Consider the following 13,926-nt stretch of genomic DNA (forward strand, 5'->3'; position numbering starts at 1 on the left):
GAAAACAAGTCGATCTTTTTATTCCAAACATCCCTTTTCCTTCCCACAGCCCTCAATAACATTAAAATCACATCAAAAGTAGCTTCGTCGTGTGCCTAATTCCAATAGGAATTAGACAAAGCACAAGACAGAAATTAAGAACCAAGAAAGTCTGGGTTATCTAACTTAGTAGTAACAGCCACTGTTAAATGTTGGTCATGTAACTTTGTCAAGTGTAACCTTGCTTGTATTTGCGAAAGATCTCCTCAGTTTTGGCATTCCTAAAGGCATAGCACCCTATCAAATACACAACAATTAAAGCAACCAAAGTAATGATCAAAATGACATTGGCTCTCCTCCACTCCACCCTAAGTGTTGCCAACAAACCAGCCTTGCATGAGTCACAGTTATAGCAAAGTTGTGTTTGGTCATTGCTCCATCGCATGCAGTCCACATCCTCTGCCATGTTGATGGGGCTGATCCAGTAGGTTGGGTTCACAAACGTGTAACCACATTTGGTTGGTGGCTTGCAGCACCCTGACTGCATCAGATCAATGTACAAAAGGAATATAAAACCAAAGGAATAAAGGCGAAAATATGAATAACATGCTCGGAGGCAAGAAATGAAAGGGTCACACGTGGTTGAAGAATCTAAGTTAATTAACTCTTTAAACTTTTGTTGTTGGCTTTGTTTAAGTTATTCCATTAGCTAGTAGGAGGATTACATAAGGTTTAAATATTGGATTAAAAATTGTATCAATTCTTTATAGATAAATTTTAACTACCCTAATTTAGATAAAATTTCATAAAAGCCTTTATAGGAGGAAAAATTCAATATAAAAAGTGAATAAAACTTTTTTTGTAAATTATAAAATATTTATCTTCTTAAATTTTAGAAAAGTTAAATAAAAGAATTTTAAAAAAATAAAGAAGCATAAATTATTTTTAATTTATACAAAAAAATTTACTCATTTTTTATATTGATTTTTCTCCTATAATTTTTTTAAAAGTTTACCCATTTAATAAATCTTTTGTTCTCTAAATCTTGTTTTTAATGAAAACAGCAGAGTTTTGAATGAATGGTTAGAAAAAGGATATATAATTTTAAAAAAATATATATTTATTTATCTTTTTATTTTATTAAGCAAGAAAATTTATAAAAAAAAAGTTGCAAGAGAGCTTAACAAACAAAGATGAGTTTAAAGAGAATGTATAATCTTTATCAGCTACGAAAGAAAACAATTGGAAACTTCAAAATTAATCTTAAGATACATGCTTTCTTGAGAAGTTGAAATAGGTGTATGAAAAAAAATTTATAATGACAAGTTTGGGATGTTTATGGAAGTAATCAGTTGATATTTTTATAACAGGATTTTGTTCTGGTTACCCCAAATAAAATAGCGATAACTAACCATCTATTTAACTCATATAAACCGTAATTAAGGTCGCTACTTTACTGTTTGCAAGGTCTTTGATTCAATATATTCTAACCATAAGTGTGGTCACACAATTCAAATTTGTCCAAAATTTTCAGTAATCGTTCAAATATGATTGCAATCGTAACTGCAACTGTAATTAAAACCTTGCGGATGATATATTGTATCACTTATAGACTAAGCTGAAGCAGTCAAAAGCAAGGTTAATATAATTATTATGGTATTTGGAGGGAAAACAAAACGAGTTGGGTTTAATTACCTGAATGGGTTTTAGGTGTGCATTAAAGAAATCCTGAGCCATTCGGTAATTTTGATTCAACTCAGAACACATAGTTGTTGAGCTAAGACAGCTTCTAATGTGATCCCACTTGTTGGAGCTTCTAACTTTTCGACGAAGCCAAATTGAGAAGTCATCGATGCGATATTCCAAGTATGATCTATTGGGTTCAATGTTCCCATGACCTCTAAGTGTGACAACGTAGGTGAAAATCACCAAGCTAGCCAGCAACACAATAAGCACTAGCATGGCAATAAGGTAGAATATGAGAAGCGAGGGGATTCTCCAAAAGGCCCCAATGAACCCTGCTAAAGCCACCACAAAGATTAAGACCCCTAAGATTATTACAGGCCATTGTAGAATTTTGACACAGGAATCGGCTGGTTCTGTTGTTAGCCAGATCCCAGCACCAATGATTGGGATTGAGAGGAGCACAGCAACGAAGTTTATGCCTCCTATCACATTGTTGCTTAGTGCCATTTGGGTAGGATTTAATTAAGAATGTGGCTTGGGTTAGAGGAATGTTTATTGGTTTTGTTTGTTCTTGAAAATTAATGATTTGTGATTAATGAAATGGAGTGAGGGTTGGACAATAGAGAAAGAGAGGTGTTTGAGATTTTAGATACTAATGTAGAGGAGTCATGTTTACTGACCCCACATGAATTTGTTCCTTACCTTGGATGACTGAAAGCTTGTAATTAAAATTCAGCTTTTGATATTCTGGTCACACTACCTTTAGAAAAGGAATAGCTTGTATTGTAGTACAAAGGGAGAGAGAGTGTAAGGGAAGTGGAAAAATCCGAAGAAAGAATCCACGTGTTCTGATGATCTTGGCATCTAAGCTAACATATTTCACATTTCTGCTGAAGAGGGGCGGAGCCAGAGCTGTTTGAACTATATTCTCTTATGGAACTTATATTTTATTTCATACATGCTATTTTGTTATTTACACAGTTATATTATTTTAAAAGATGTAAATTTACAATAATACTTTGTAATAATTTAAAAGATATATAAATATGTTTCAAAGTACATATTTAACTTGAAGAAAAAAAGTTTGATGAATTAAATATATATATATATATATATATATATTCTTTCATATTTAATATATTAATTTTTTTTTATGTATAAGTGAATTGATTTGGATTAATTTTACTTTTTAAATTTTGATTAGGTCATAATTTAATTATTTTAACATAATGGATATTCTCTTATTGTTTTATATTTGAGTTATAAATTGAATTATAGACCTCGTTTTAGTGTCATTCTTATTTTGTAGAAAAGTTAAGATATGAGCCTATAACTCTTATGAAAAAATAAGAAGCTGAACCTTAACGTTTAGAGTTAGAATTGGGATTAAACTTAAAAAGAAAGGAGGCAAACATAGATCCTGATCAGCGTCTATTGTTTGGCTCATATCTTAGTTCACAAATATCCAATTAGAGATATTCTAGTGGCACTAAAAGCTAACATCTAAACCTTTAATTCATATTTAGATTGTGAAGTCAAATAAACCCAAATTCAAAATAAAGGAGCAAGTTTCAAATTTTTTCTTGTAGATTAGGTGACTACTATTTAAGATATCTTTCCTAAAGGAGCAAGTTACCACACTTGACCACACGTGTGGTAAGACCAAGAGAATGATTTGAACTATGTTGAGACATGAACTAAAGAATCTGAACTCATGGGAGACATGTTGGATAATTTGAGACTTACCAAATTGGAGAAAAGGATCCTTTTATAATTAATATAAAATCTAAGGACTAAATTGTAAATATTATAAAATATGGGAAATTTTGCAAAAATTTTGTAACATCCTAAATTTCTTATTCATAATAGATAAAAGTTTATTGTTTAAGAATTGAAGAAAATCAAATTTTAAGTTTCTATAATCCGAATTTATGAAGATACAGAGATATTCCAAAACTTTTAAGATAAATAATTTAAATTTTTTTTTATAAAAAGCACAAACTAAATTTTTTTTATCTTAACAATTTATTTAATTCCATGATGCATACATATAAATTTGAGATATAAATAACTCTACCATTTAGTAAGATAATTTTTTTAATCTAAAATAGAATGTAAACTATAATTAAAGTAACTAACTATCAATATTACAAATACTTTGAATTACTTATTACACAAAATTTAACTAAGTATCACAAATTCAAAACAAATTGACCTTAAAAATATTTACATACTCTTGTCAATAAAAAAAATTAAACTTAATAAAAAATTATTATAGTCCTTGAATTAATCTAAACATTATTAGAATAACTTTTCCTTGCAATCTAATTGAGAATAAAATTCTAGTTCGAATAAACCTTCCTTTATTCTTCAATTTTATTTCCTAGAAAATAATTAGTAAGGGTGAGTATTCTTACCCCACCAAATCCTTTATTTTATAAATAAATCATGTAACACAGAATTATTATCTAATACAATATGCACTAAGATAATGCTAACTCATATATTGTATTAACAAATTTTACAGCAGATCAAACATGATAAGAATCATATAATCAGTACTTTCAAACATTTATTAGACTCATATCATTTCATATATTTTATGTCGAGTAGTATGTCATAATACGTGCATTATTGATGAATGTAAATTTTACTAGGTTTTTAAGTAGTTTCTAGGTTGTTTTTTTATAGCAAAATATAATTTGGAAAGTAAAAACTGCATAAAAATATATCGATGTTTAATAAAGTTAATATTTGTCTTTAGTAACACAAATTGTGTGAATTTAATAGAGTTCTGATGTAATTGTGTTGATTGAACTAGTTTTACTGGAGATTCCAAGCTAAGAGTCTTAAGAATAAGGATTAAGAAGAGAAAATAGAAAAAAGTGACAACTCTAGAGTGAATTTAGCAAAATGGAGTGAAAATGTTCACTTTAAGTGTTCAAAGTGAATACTCCAAAGGTGTAAATTCAAGTGAAGTCTGCATGTAAACACTTTAAGTGTTCAAAGTGAACACTTCAGAGGTGTAAATTCAAAAGAAGCTTACACGTTAACACTTTGAACACTCAAAGTAAACATTTCATCTGTGTGTAAACACTATGAACACTCAAAGTGAACACTTTAAAGACAGAATTCAGGAAAGGAGTTAGGCATGTTAACTTTATGCATTTGAAGTGTAAACACACATGCCAAAATGCGAAAAAAACAACATAAAGTGTTCACTCTAAGCATTCATAGTGATCACTTCAGCCTATGAATGTCCCAGAAGACCTTCTACGTGTTCACTTTAAGTGTTCAAAGTGAACACGTAAAAAAGGCGAGAAAATTATAAAAAGCTAGAAACTTATATCTTTTGTATTCTTTTCTTATTTTTTCATTTCTACACCTTAGGAGAGTTAGAGAGGGAGATTGGGAATGACTTCCAAGGTTTAGACCTTGAGAAATTAGGCTGGAGATTGGATTTATGAAGAAATTCTATAGCTCCTCTTCTTCTATTCTTTCTTTCTCTTTCTTTTAAGAACATGTTCTGATTTCTTTTTGTTAAGGATTGATGGATCTGATTTTGATATTGTAAATTGATTGTGGATCTAAATTTTAAAATCATGATTATATTGAACATTTAATTCTATCTTTAATGCAATTCTTGGATTAGTTATTTAATTGAATTGAACCTAAAGGATTTTCATCAATGGAAGTTGAGTTAATTTCTCAAATCAAAATTGAATGTCAAGATTATGGATATCTTAGGGATAAGAATTTGTGATCTTGTGATCTCTTAATTTCGAATGCCTAATGCAATGTTTGATTGATATACTTAAAGAATTAGGATAGTTAATTGAATATTAGGATCAATGAGTCAAGGAATTGAACTTTGATTAATCGAGTGAAATTGGTCACGAATCAATTAAGAAACTTAGAGTTCAGATCTCATTCAGTTTTGCAATTGATAAAGAGGTGAAATCATTCCTAATTTCATTTACATATCATTTCATTACCAAATTCATCACTTTGTTTTTTTTGTGATTTTCTGATTTCTACACTTTATTGCTTTTGTATGCAAATGCTCAAAATACTCTAAATTTCATTTAGCTCAACTAGTTATTAATTTGTGAAGTGGTAATTGATAGAACTAATTCTTGAGGACAACGATACTTGGGACTCAAATTAAATTCTATTTATCCTTTATTCATCATAATTAGTTTCTCACTTAATCAATACAATCATTCAATATCTAGGCTCATGCCACTTTGTTCATTTTAATTTTTGAATCATTCACCAACTAAGAGTACTCTAGATACTCACGAGCTTCTAAATCGCCGCCAACATACTCTTCTTAGTTATGATGGACTTACGCTAGCATAGATATTTGTTATCAGCAACCACACACGGATATAACATGTGTTTTATTAGGTATTTATAGCAAAAGTATAGTCAGGAGTTTAGGTCATGAAATGAATGTGAGGCCTATGAATGTTTTTGCTATCAATCATGTATACATAAGCTATTAGCACACCAATCGCCTCTGGACTCTATACCCTAGTGTATCTCTAAACTATCTGGACAGAAACTCAATAGTGGTACACCAAAATCATGTTGCTTGCATCAATCAATATTGTTCTAATACAGGTGTTACAATCACACTAATCAATGTACTACAACATGTGTTATAATTTCACCTGTCAATGTATTACAACACACATTATAATTGTACCAATCGGTGTTTTTGTGACAAATATATTAGTTACTCCTTTTTTCCTTTTCTTACACTTTCTCAACATTTTTCACATGCCACACCTTTTATCAGCATTTCTTTATTCATCAATTTCCACTAATAACATTTTCTTTCATTTTTTTTTACTTTACACTTTCTCAGCAATTCACATCAATCTTATTAATCACTTTCACTATCAATCAAGTTTCCTTCGTCTTTTTTACCTTATTCATTTCATTGACTCATGTTCAAAGTACATGCATTCAGACTTAATTCAATTTACGCATATCAGATAAATATCTTTTATCATTCAAAACAATTAAACAATTTGCATCAATCTCATATAACAATCAAATTTCTCATGCATACCATTTACATCAGGCATCTATTCATCGAATCTTTCACTATTAATACATGTTATCATTCTAGATCAATCAATCATGCATCATCCACTTTACATAACTGTCAAAGATTTCATTCATGCACATATTGATGAAACAATGAAGCACCTCATCATACAACTCAATACAATGAGCCGAAGGTCGGATACATCCGAATTCAGACCAGTCATGCATTTCATAATTAATTTGTCAGAGATTGCATTCTCTCGATCTTGATAAAAATAATCTATTCTGAGGTTTAATCTTTTTCCTAGCACACTTATTATTCTCAATAATAATTCAAACTCCAAAATTGTTCATGCATAATAATTACTACTAAAGTAGTAGAACTCAAAAATTGATTTTTTCTTTATGATTCTTGCTATGAAACTTTATTCAAGTAGTAATAAAAATACGTATAGGTTGTACATGTCAACAAATCTATTTTTACACTGTTTTTAAAAAAACATCATGTGTTTGTTATCCTAAGCAAGAGAATTGAGATTTCTAAGCCAAAAACATGTAAATCATAGTTAGGATTTAGGATCAACTCCCCTTAACTGGAAATAAGTCTTTAAGACTAAGTTCTTTGTGAGCTTGAGAGAGAAAGTCCACGTCTTGACCAGAGACACTACCTAAAGACCATAATTCTTCCTAATATTACAGAGTAAAGTACTTGTAACACCTTAAATTTAATTTCAAATAAATAATAATTTCACAAATTCAGAAAAACAAAAGTTTCATAAAATATTTTGAAATAGGGAAAAAGTTACAAGTTTATATCAAATAACTAATACAGGACCTATTCAAATACAACAATTGCAAAAGAATATTCTAAGTCCTATAACAGTTCCATCCACCCCTTCACTGAGACTGTTACTGATCATCTTGATTACCTGAAAAATGAATGTAAGGGTGAGTACTCTACACTACTCATTACACAAACAAACATAGAGTGTCACCTTGCACCTATTTACATAATTTCTAACACAATTCATAAAATATATTCACAAGCAACAATACTACTCCATTCAATTTAATTCAAACACCGATGCACTCACGGCATCAAACAGTTTATACTTACAAAATTAACAAACAATAATCTCATCCGCTTACTGCACCCCAGCCACACTCACGGTAGCACTGTGATCACAAATTTTCACTATGAATGGTTGCCGGTTACTCTCGCCTCACGGATACCAAGTGGGCAATCACAGGTCGCTCAACAAAGGTAATGGTCAAAGGTCTAGTCAGGAAGAGAGTGTGTGGCTCGTGTTATACTCGCCCCCACTGTCGGTATCACCACCACTCCCTCTTCTCCAAGGTATTTCTACCATTCTCATCTTTCACACTTCCAGTGTATCGTTGAACCATTCACAACACGTTATACCAGCGTTAATCATGCCCCATTCACACACATTGCAATATTAATTCTCAGTATATGACATAAAGCCCACAGTCATGCATAATACACGACACTAGGCCCTCATTCGTTTTACAGTACATTGCACAAAGCCTATATTCATTCATTTTACACGGCCCTTGGGCTCACACTTGTTCATAATATTCATTCAAATATACGGCACAAGTGCCCACATGCATTTACAACATAATTCATTTCAACCACACACAATATTCACCATTGTACAAGGCTCTCGGCCTACACTTATTCACATTACACAACACATATTACCCTTATTTACTCACACAATACTTTCAAAATAGTTCACATTTACATTTCTCATTTATCAAGTATTACCATACTCACCACATAATCACCCATCATGGGTTTTCACATACTATCACACCTCACAACACAAAGCAAATTCCATCAATTACATATTTCCTACCCTCTATCTCACTCACATTGCAATATTCATCAAAATACACGACAATCAAACCCAAAGAGATAGGGTAGAGTCCTCTTTTACCTTAGATTGAAGACCCACACTCCAATTCAACCACAGAAGTGCTCCTCACACGGATTTCGTCCTAAATACACGGAAGAATTCCATGAGAACCTAGGAAAATCACGAAAACAGAGAAAGGGGATGAAAAATGAAAACCTAACCATTAAAACTCACCTCTAAGTATTCCCCATACGGATTCAACCTCCAATCCTCCTCCCGAATGTCTTTGGAGGCAATTTAATTGGTAGAATAGGGTTTTGGGTCGTGAGAATCGAAGAGATTTGGAAGGGAAATAGGAAAATGAAATGTCAATCCCTGAACCCGTTTTTAAAACCCCTTTGGTCGCAGCACTCTCGCTACAGTGAGATATTCTCTTTGGAACGAGGGGACCTCGCTGCAACGACTCCCTTCCTCGCTACAGCGAAAAACTAAAAAAAAATTGCATTCTAGTTTTTGCAGAATCTCACTTCAGCGAAAGGGTCTCGCTGCAACGAGACTGCACCCAGAAATGTAGCATAAACTGTAGCTTTGTTGCTATAGCGAGAGACTTTTCGCTACAGCGACAAGGCGATGGTTTCATCCTTCTCTCCCAGTGCCCTCTCGCTACAGTGAGAAAGGAACCATTTCATGCCTCACGCCCAACGGCCTCTCGCTACAGTGAGAATGCCTTATAGCAGCATCCATACTTAGCCTGTTTTAAGCTACATCTTTCACATTTACACATACATATAAACACATATACATATATCAATAATAATTGATATTACAAAAATTTTGGGCGTTACAATACCATTATGAAAAGAGAAAATAGAGAAATAGGAACGAGATTTAAGAGCTAGGCTTTGAAAAATTGCTTAGATTTAAGTTAAATTGATGTTTGGGCTTAGATCCGAGACAAATTTAGGATTAGAGAAGGCTTTCTCTAAGAAGGAAGAAGCAGAGAACAAAGAGATCAGAGAGGGAAAAGATGGTTTTAGTGATAAATGAAATTTCTCAACGTGAACTCTCTTAAATACCCTTCAAACCCGCGTGTTCTCTCTTGAGCGAGATCATTTTTCCTTCTCGGTTGAGCGAGAAAACCAGATAATGGTTTTTCAGCTTTTTTCTGATATTCTCGCCTGAGTGAGAATGGTTCTAGAGAGTTCCTAGGTTTTTCTGTGAGTCCTCGCTTGAGTGATTTATCTTGCCTGGGCGAGATTTCTTCTTGCCTGAGAGAGATCGCTACTCGCCTAGGCGAGAGGACAATGGTGGCAATGTTATCCTCTCTCGCTTGAGCGAGACTCATCTCACTTGAGCAAAAATGCTTCAAAAAGCTTGGTTCAAAACGACTCTGTCTCACTTGAGCGAAACACATCTCACTTGAGGGTGTTACACTCAAACCTTTGGAAGAACCATTTTCATATTAGTTATGAATAGAAAATAAAATAACAAAGATAAGGATTAATGACACCTTTGTTTGTGGAGAAATCCTTCAAATTTTCTCCATAAAATCAATTGGATGATCACTAGATCCTGCTCATTAACAATCTTATTCTCTAGAATAGCAATAACCCTTTGATTCTCTCTTAAAGTATGTTTCGTAAAAATTTTAGCAAAGTGAAAATCGTACACTTTAAGTTGGAAGAGATAAGCTATTTAAAACTAACAACACAAGTCTACTTTAATCAATTATCAAACTTTGTAACGATTAGTGTTCAATGTAGCATGTATATTGCCCAAAAAAATCATGTAACTAATTAAATGTTATTGTAATTGATTTTTTCAGAAAGTATAAATTTTGTTTAAATGAATTTTTAACATGTATAATTGATTACAAAATCCTAGTAATCAATTGTTCCAGAGAGTATAGATTTTGTTTAAATAAATTTTTAATGTGTATAATCAATTATGAAACTCTGGTAATTGATTAAACCAGAGTAACATATTTTTTCTTAAAATATCACTGTAATTAATTACAAAGTATGTGTAATCAATTAACTCGATACTTTCACAAAATAGTTCTTTGAACAAAGTCTAAGTGTTAGTCTAAACAGTGTAATAAACTCTAAATACCTTATAATTGATTATATGAATTAGATTTACACTTTTACTTGTTTAAATTAAAATTTCATTAATTATTCATTTGGATTTAAGTTAATCTACAATACATATGCCTAATCTATAACAACTAATACAAAGTCACAACTATAAAATGTGTTTGACTTAAAATCATAGTAAAAATCAAAACATAATATTTCCATATAATATCTTTATCAAGGTGTAATAGTTGTTAATAAAAAAAATTATGTTCAATTATTAAGTGTTCTTTTAATAATCACTATACTAAAATTGTTATGTCACAACACTTTTGTTTATGTTTTTATAGTAGTTTGCAACACTCTTTCTCCTAATTTAATAGTATGCAAGAAAATATTATAGTGCTTACAATGCATTGTAAAAACGTTATCTACTATAACTTATTAAACAAAAGTGCTATATTAACATGCTTAATTGGAATACTTAGTCAAAGAAATACTACAAAATATATCATAGCATTTTTTTTTTGTAAAAGTGCTATAATAACTTGAGATAATAGCATAAGAAAGTGAAAATATAATTTTTGTCTTCATGCTTTTGGAGCTTTTCATGTTTTACAAGTGCATCTCTTTAATACATGCGATGTAAGCTTTTAACAATGTAATGTGACTAGAGTTTTAGATGCCACCATAAAATATAATAGGAACGACACTTTTATAAGTAATGGATGAGACCTTGGAAATTCCAATTGCTTGAAAAGTATAAACTCAATATTAAGAACACAATGCACCATAAAATTCATCAACAGAAGGCAAGAACTTATCAAAAACTCATCATAATGCAAAGTCAAATACAAGAGCTGCATAATAAACAAAAATGAGAGAGAGAAAGAGAGGAAAAGAAAGAGAAACAAGTCTCTTGCATTTATAATATTTGTCTTCTTTTCATCCAATCCTGCACACAACTGCAAATACAAAAATAAGAGTTTGCAGAAGGGTTAAAATATGAATGAGATAGGAATTTAATATGCTATAAGGTTGAAATTCTAGACAAAAAATTCATAACTTTATTAACGCGTTTGTCAGAATATTTTAAATCAAGCCATAAAACTGTGGGTGCCTACTAGCCGCACTGAAACAATCAAAATTTCTTACACCTGCAGTGTCGCATATTAAGACAAAATTGGAGGTTGAAGTTGAATTGTGGGCACTGCCTATTATTTGCCCCAAATTAATCGGTGGTCAAAAGAAAAGGCTATCCATTGCGCTAATCAAGGCCAACAACTTTGCAGGAAGATATCTTAGCAATTAAGAATAGAAATGTTATTTTATTTGGAACTTTTTTCCTATAAAAGGCCAAGTATTGTATGTTGTAGCAAGTGTGTGAGTTGATGAATATATTCAGTAAAAAAAAACTCTTCCTCTGTGATTTATCTTCTATTGAGTGTGTTAAAATTATAAATGTCCAATACTTTTACAATTGGTATCAGAGCTGGCTAGATCTAGCATTGGTTTTGTGAGTTTGTGAGGGAGTCAGTAAAAATATTGAGTGTGTGAGGAACAAGGGAATTCTTACTTTATCAATTTTTTTTGAGTCTATTTGAGAGAGGAAGATTACCACAAACTACAATATTGTTTGGTCCGGTCCCAAATTAGATGGGAAACAATATTATAATTATTGGGCATTGTTTATGTCCACCCATTTGAAAGCTCACAATATTTGGAGCTTTATTGAACCAGGCTTACAACAAGGAGCTGAGGATGCTGCTCAAAGAAAGGCCCAGTTAGCTCTATCACAAATTCACCAAGGTGTAGATTATTCAATTTTAGCAAAATAGCAAATACCAAAATAGCCAAAGAAGCGTGAGACATTTTGAAACTGTCATACAAAGGAGTAGAGAAAGCTCAGAAATCTAAACTGCAATTCATGCGTTGAGAATATGAAAGATATGAGATGCATAGTTCATAAACTGTGGAACAGTATTTTTCACGGGTAACATATCTTGTCAATAAGATGAGAATATATGGAGATGACATCCCTAAAAGCAAGGTGGTGGAGAAAATTCTACTCACAATACTGATGAAATTTGATCATGTAATAACTACAATAATTGAATCCCACGACATAGACAACATGACGGTTGTAGAGTTGCAAGGTAGTATTGAAAGTCATGTGAGCAGAATCTTGGAGAAAACTGAAAAAATAAATGAAGAAGCCTTGAAGAGCCAAGTGAATTTTACCAACGTAGTAAAATCCAACTGAAATGAAGATAGTAGAGGTCGTGAAGGTAGAAGTGTAAATTTCAGAAGTAGAAGTCATGGAAACTTCAGAGGAAGAGGTTAGTGTAACTTCAATCAACAACGGACAAACAACAATTATTGCCCACCTAATCAAGGAAAAGGTGGACACAACATTAAATCTACCAACCGTGGAAGAGGAAGAGGCAACTTCACCTACCAGAAAAGGACAAATTTCAATTACTATCACTATGGAAAGCTCAGGCACAGAGTTGCAGATTGTAGATATAAACAACAGGCAAATATGGTAGAAAACCAATATCAATATACTGGTGAGAGTTTTGATAATCTCCAAACTTTACTTCTAACAACAAATAATTTTGCAGGCGATGAAAATTTCTAGTACTTAGATATAGGCTGCAGCAACCACATGTATGGGAAAAAAGAATTATTTTCCTCACTTGATGAAACGGTAAAATCTACCGTGAAATTTGGAATTAATTCAAATATTCCTATTTTGGAGAAAGGCCGAATTGCTATTAGATTGAAGGATGATTCTCAAAATTTCATCTCTGATTTTTCTATGCCCTAGTCTTCATCACAATTTGTTGAGCATGGGACAATTATCAGAGAAAGGCTATAATATGCAGATTCGTGATAACTACTGTACGTTGATTGACAAAAATGGGAGATTTATTGGCAAGGTAAAAATGACTCCTAATCGCCTATTCCCTTTAAAGGTTCAACATTACAAAATTCTTTGCTTGAGTTCCATTATACAAAATAATGATTGGTTATGGCACATGCGCTTTGGGGATTATCATTTTTCTGGATTAAATTATTTATCTAGAAAAGAATATGTACTTGGTTTGCTTGTTATAAACATTTCTGAAAGTGTATGTGAGACTTGTGAAATTGGAAAGAAGCACAGAAAATCCTTTCCAACTGGAAAGTCCTGGAAAGCAAGAAAGCCACTGGAGATTGTGCATTCAGATTTATGCATGGTT

At 31.9% G+C, this 13,926-nt stretch overlaps 1 protein-coding gene across 1 annotated transcript; it reads right to left on the minus strand.

The window, feature by feature from the left end:
- Window positions 1-208: 208 nt before the first annotated feature.
- Window positions 209-2,172, minus strand: LOC113860086 (protein TORNADO 2-like). The gene is made up of 2 exons (XM_027492710.1): window positions 1,675-2,172; window positions 209-520 (listed from the first exon to the last, which is right to left on the minus strand). The coding sequence occupies exons 1-2, from the start codon at window positions 2,170-2,172 to the stop codon at window positions 209-211; spliced, it is 810 nt and encodes a 269-aa protein (XP_027348511.1).
- Window positions 2,173-13,926: the final 11,754 nt, after the last annotated feature.

Source organism: Abrus precatorius, unplaced genomic scaffold (genome assembly GCF_003935025.1).
Source record: "Abrus precatorius isolate BTA unplaced genomic scaffold, Abrus_2018 Scaffold2, whole genome shotgun sequence".
NCBI lineage: Eukaryota > Viridiplantae > Streptophyta > Magnoliopsida > Fabales > Fabaceae > Abrus > Abrus precatorius.

Excerpts from the sequence above, each read along its gene's own strand:
- LOC113860086 (XM_027492710.1), bottom strand. The coding sequence starts at position 2,172 with ATGGCACTAAGCAACAATGTGATAGGAGGCATAAACTTCGTTGCTGTG. Across the intron at positions 521-1,674 it reads CACACCTAAAACCCATTCAG|TCAGGGTGCTGCAAGCCACC; the intron begins GTAATTAAACCC and ends GATCTGATGCAG.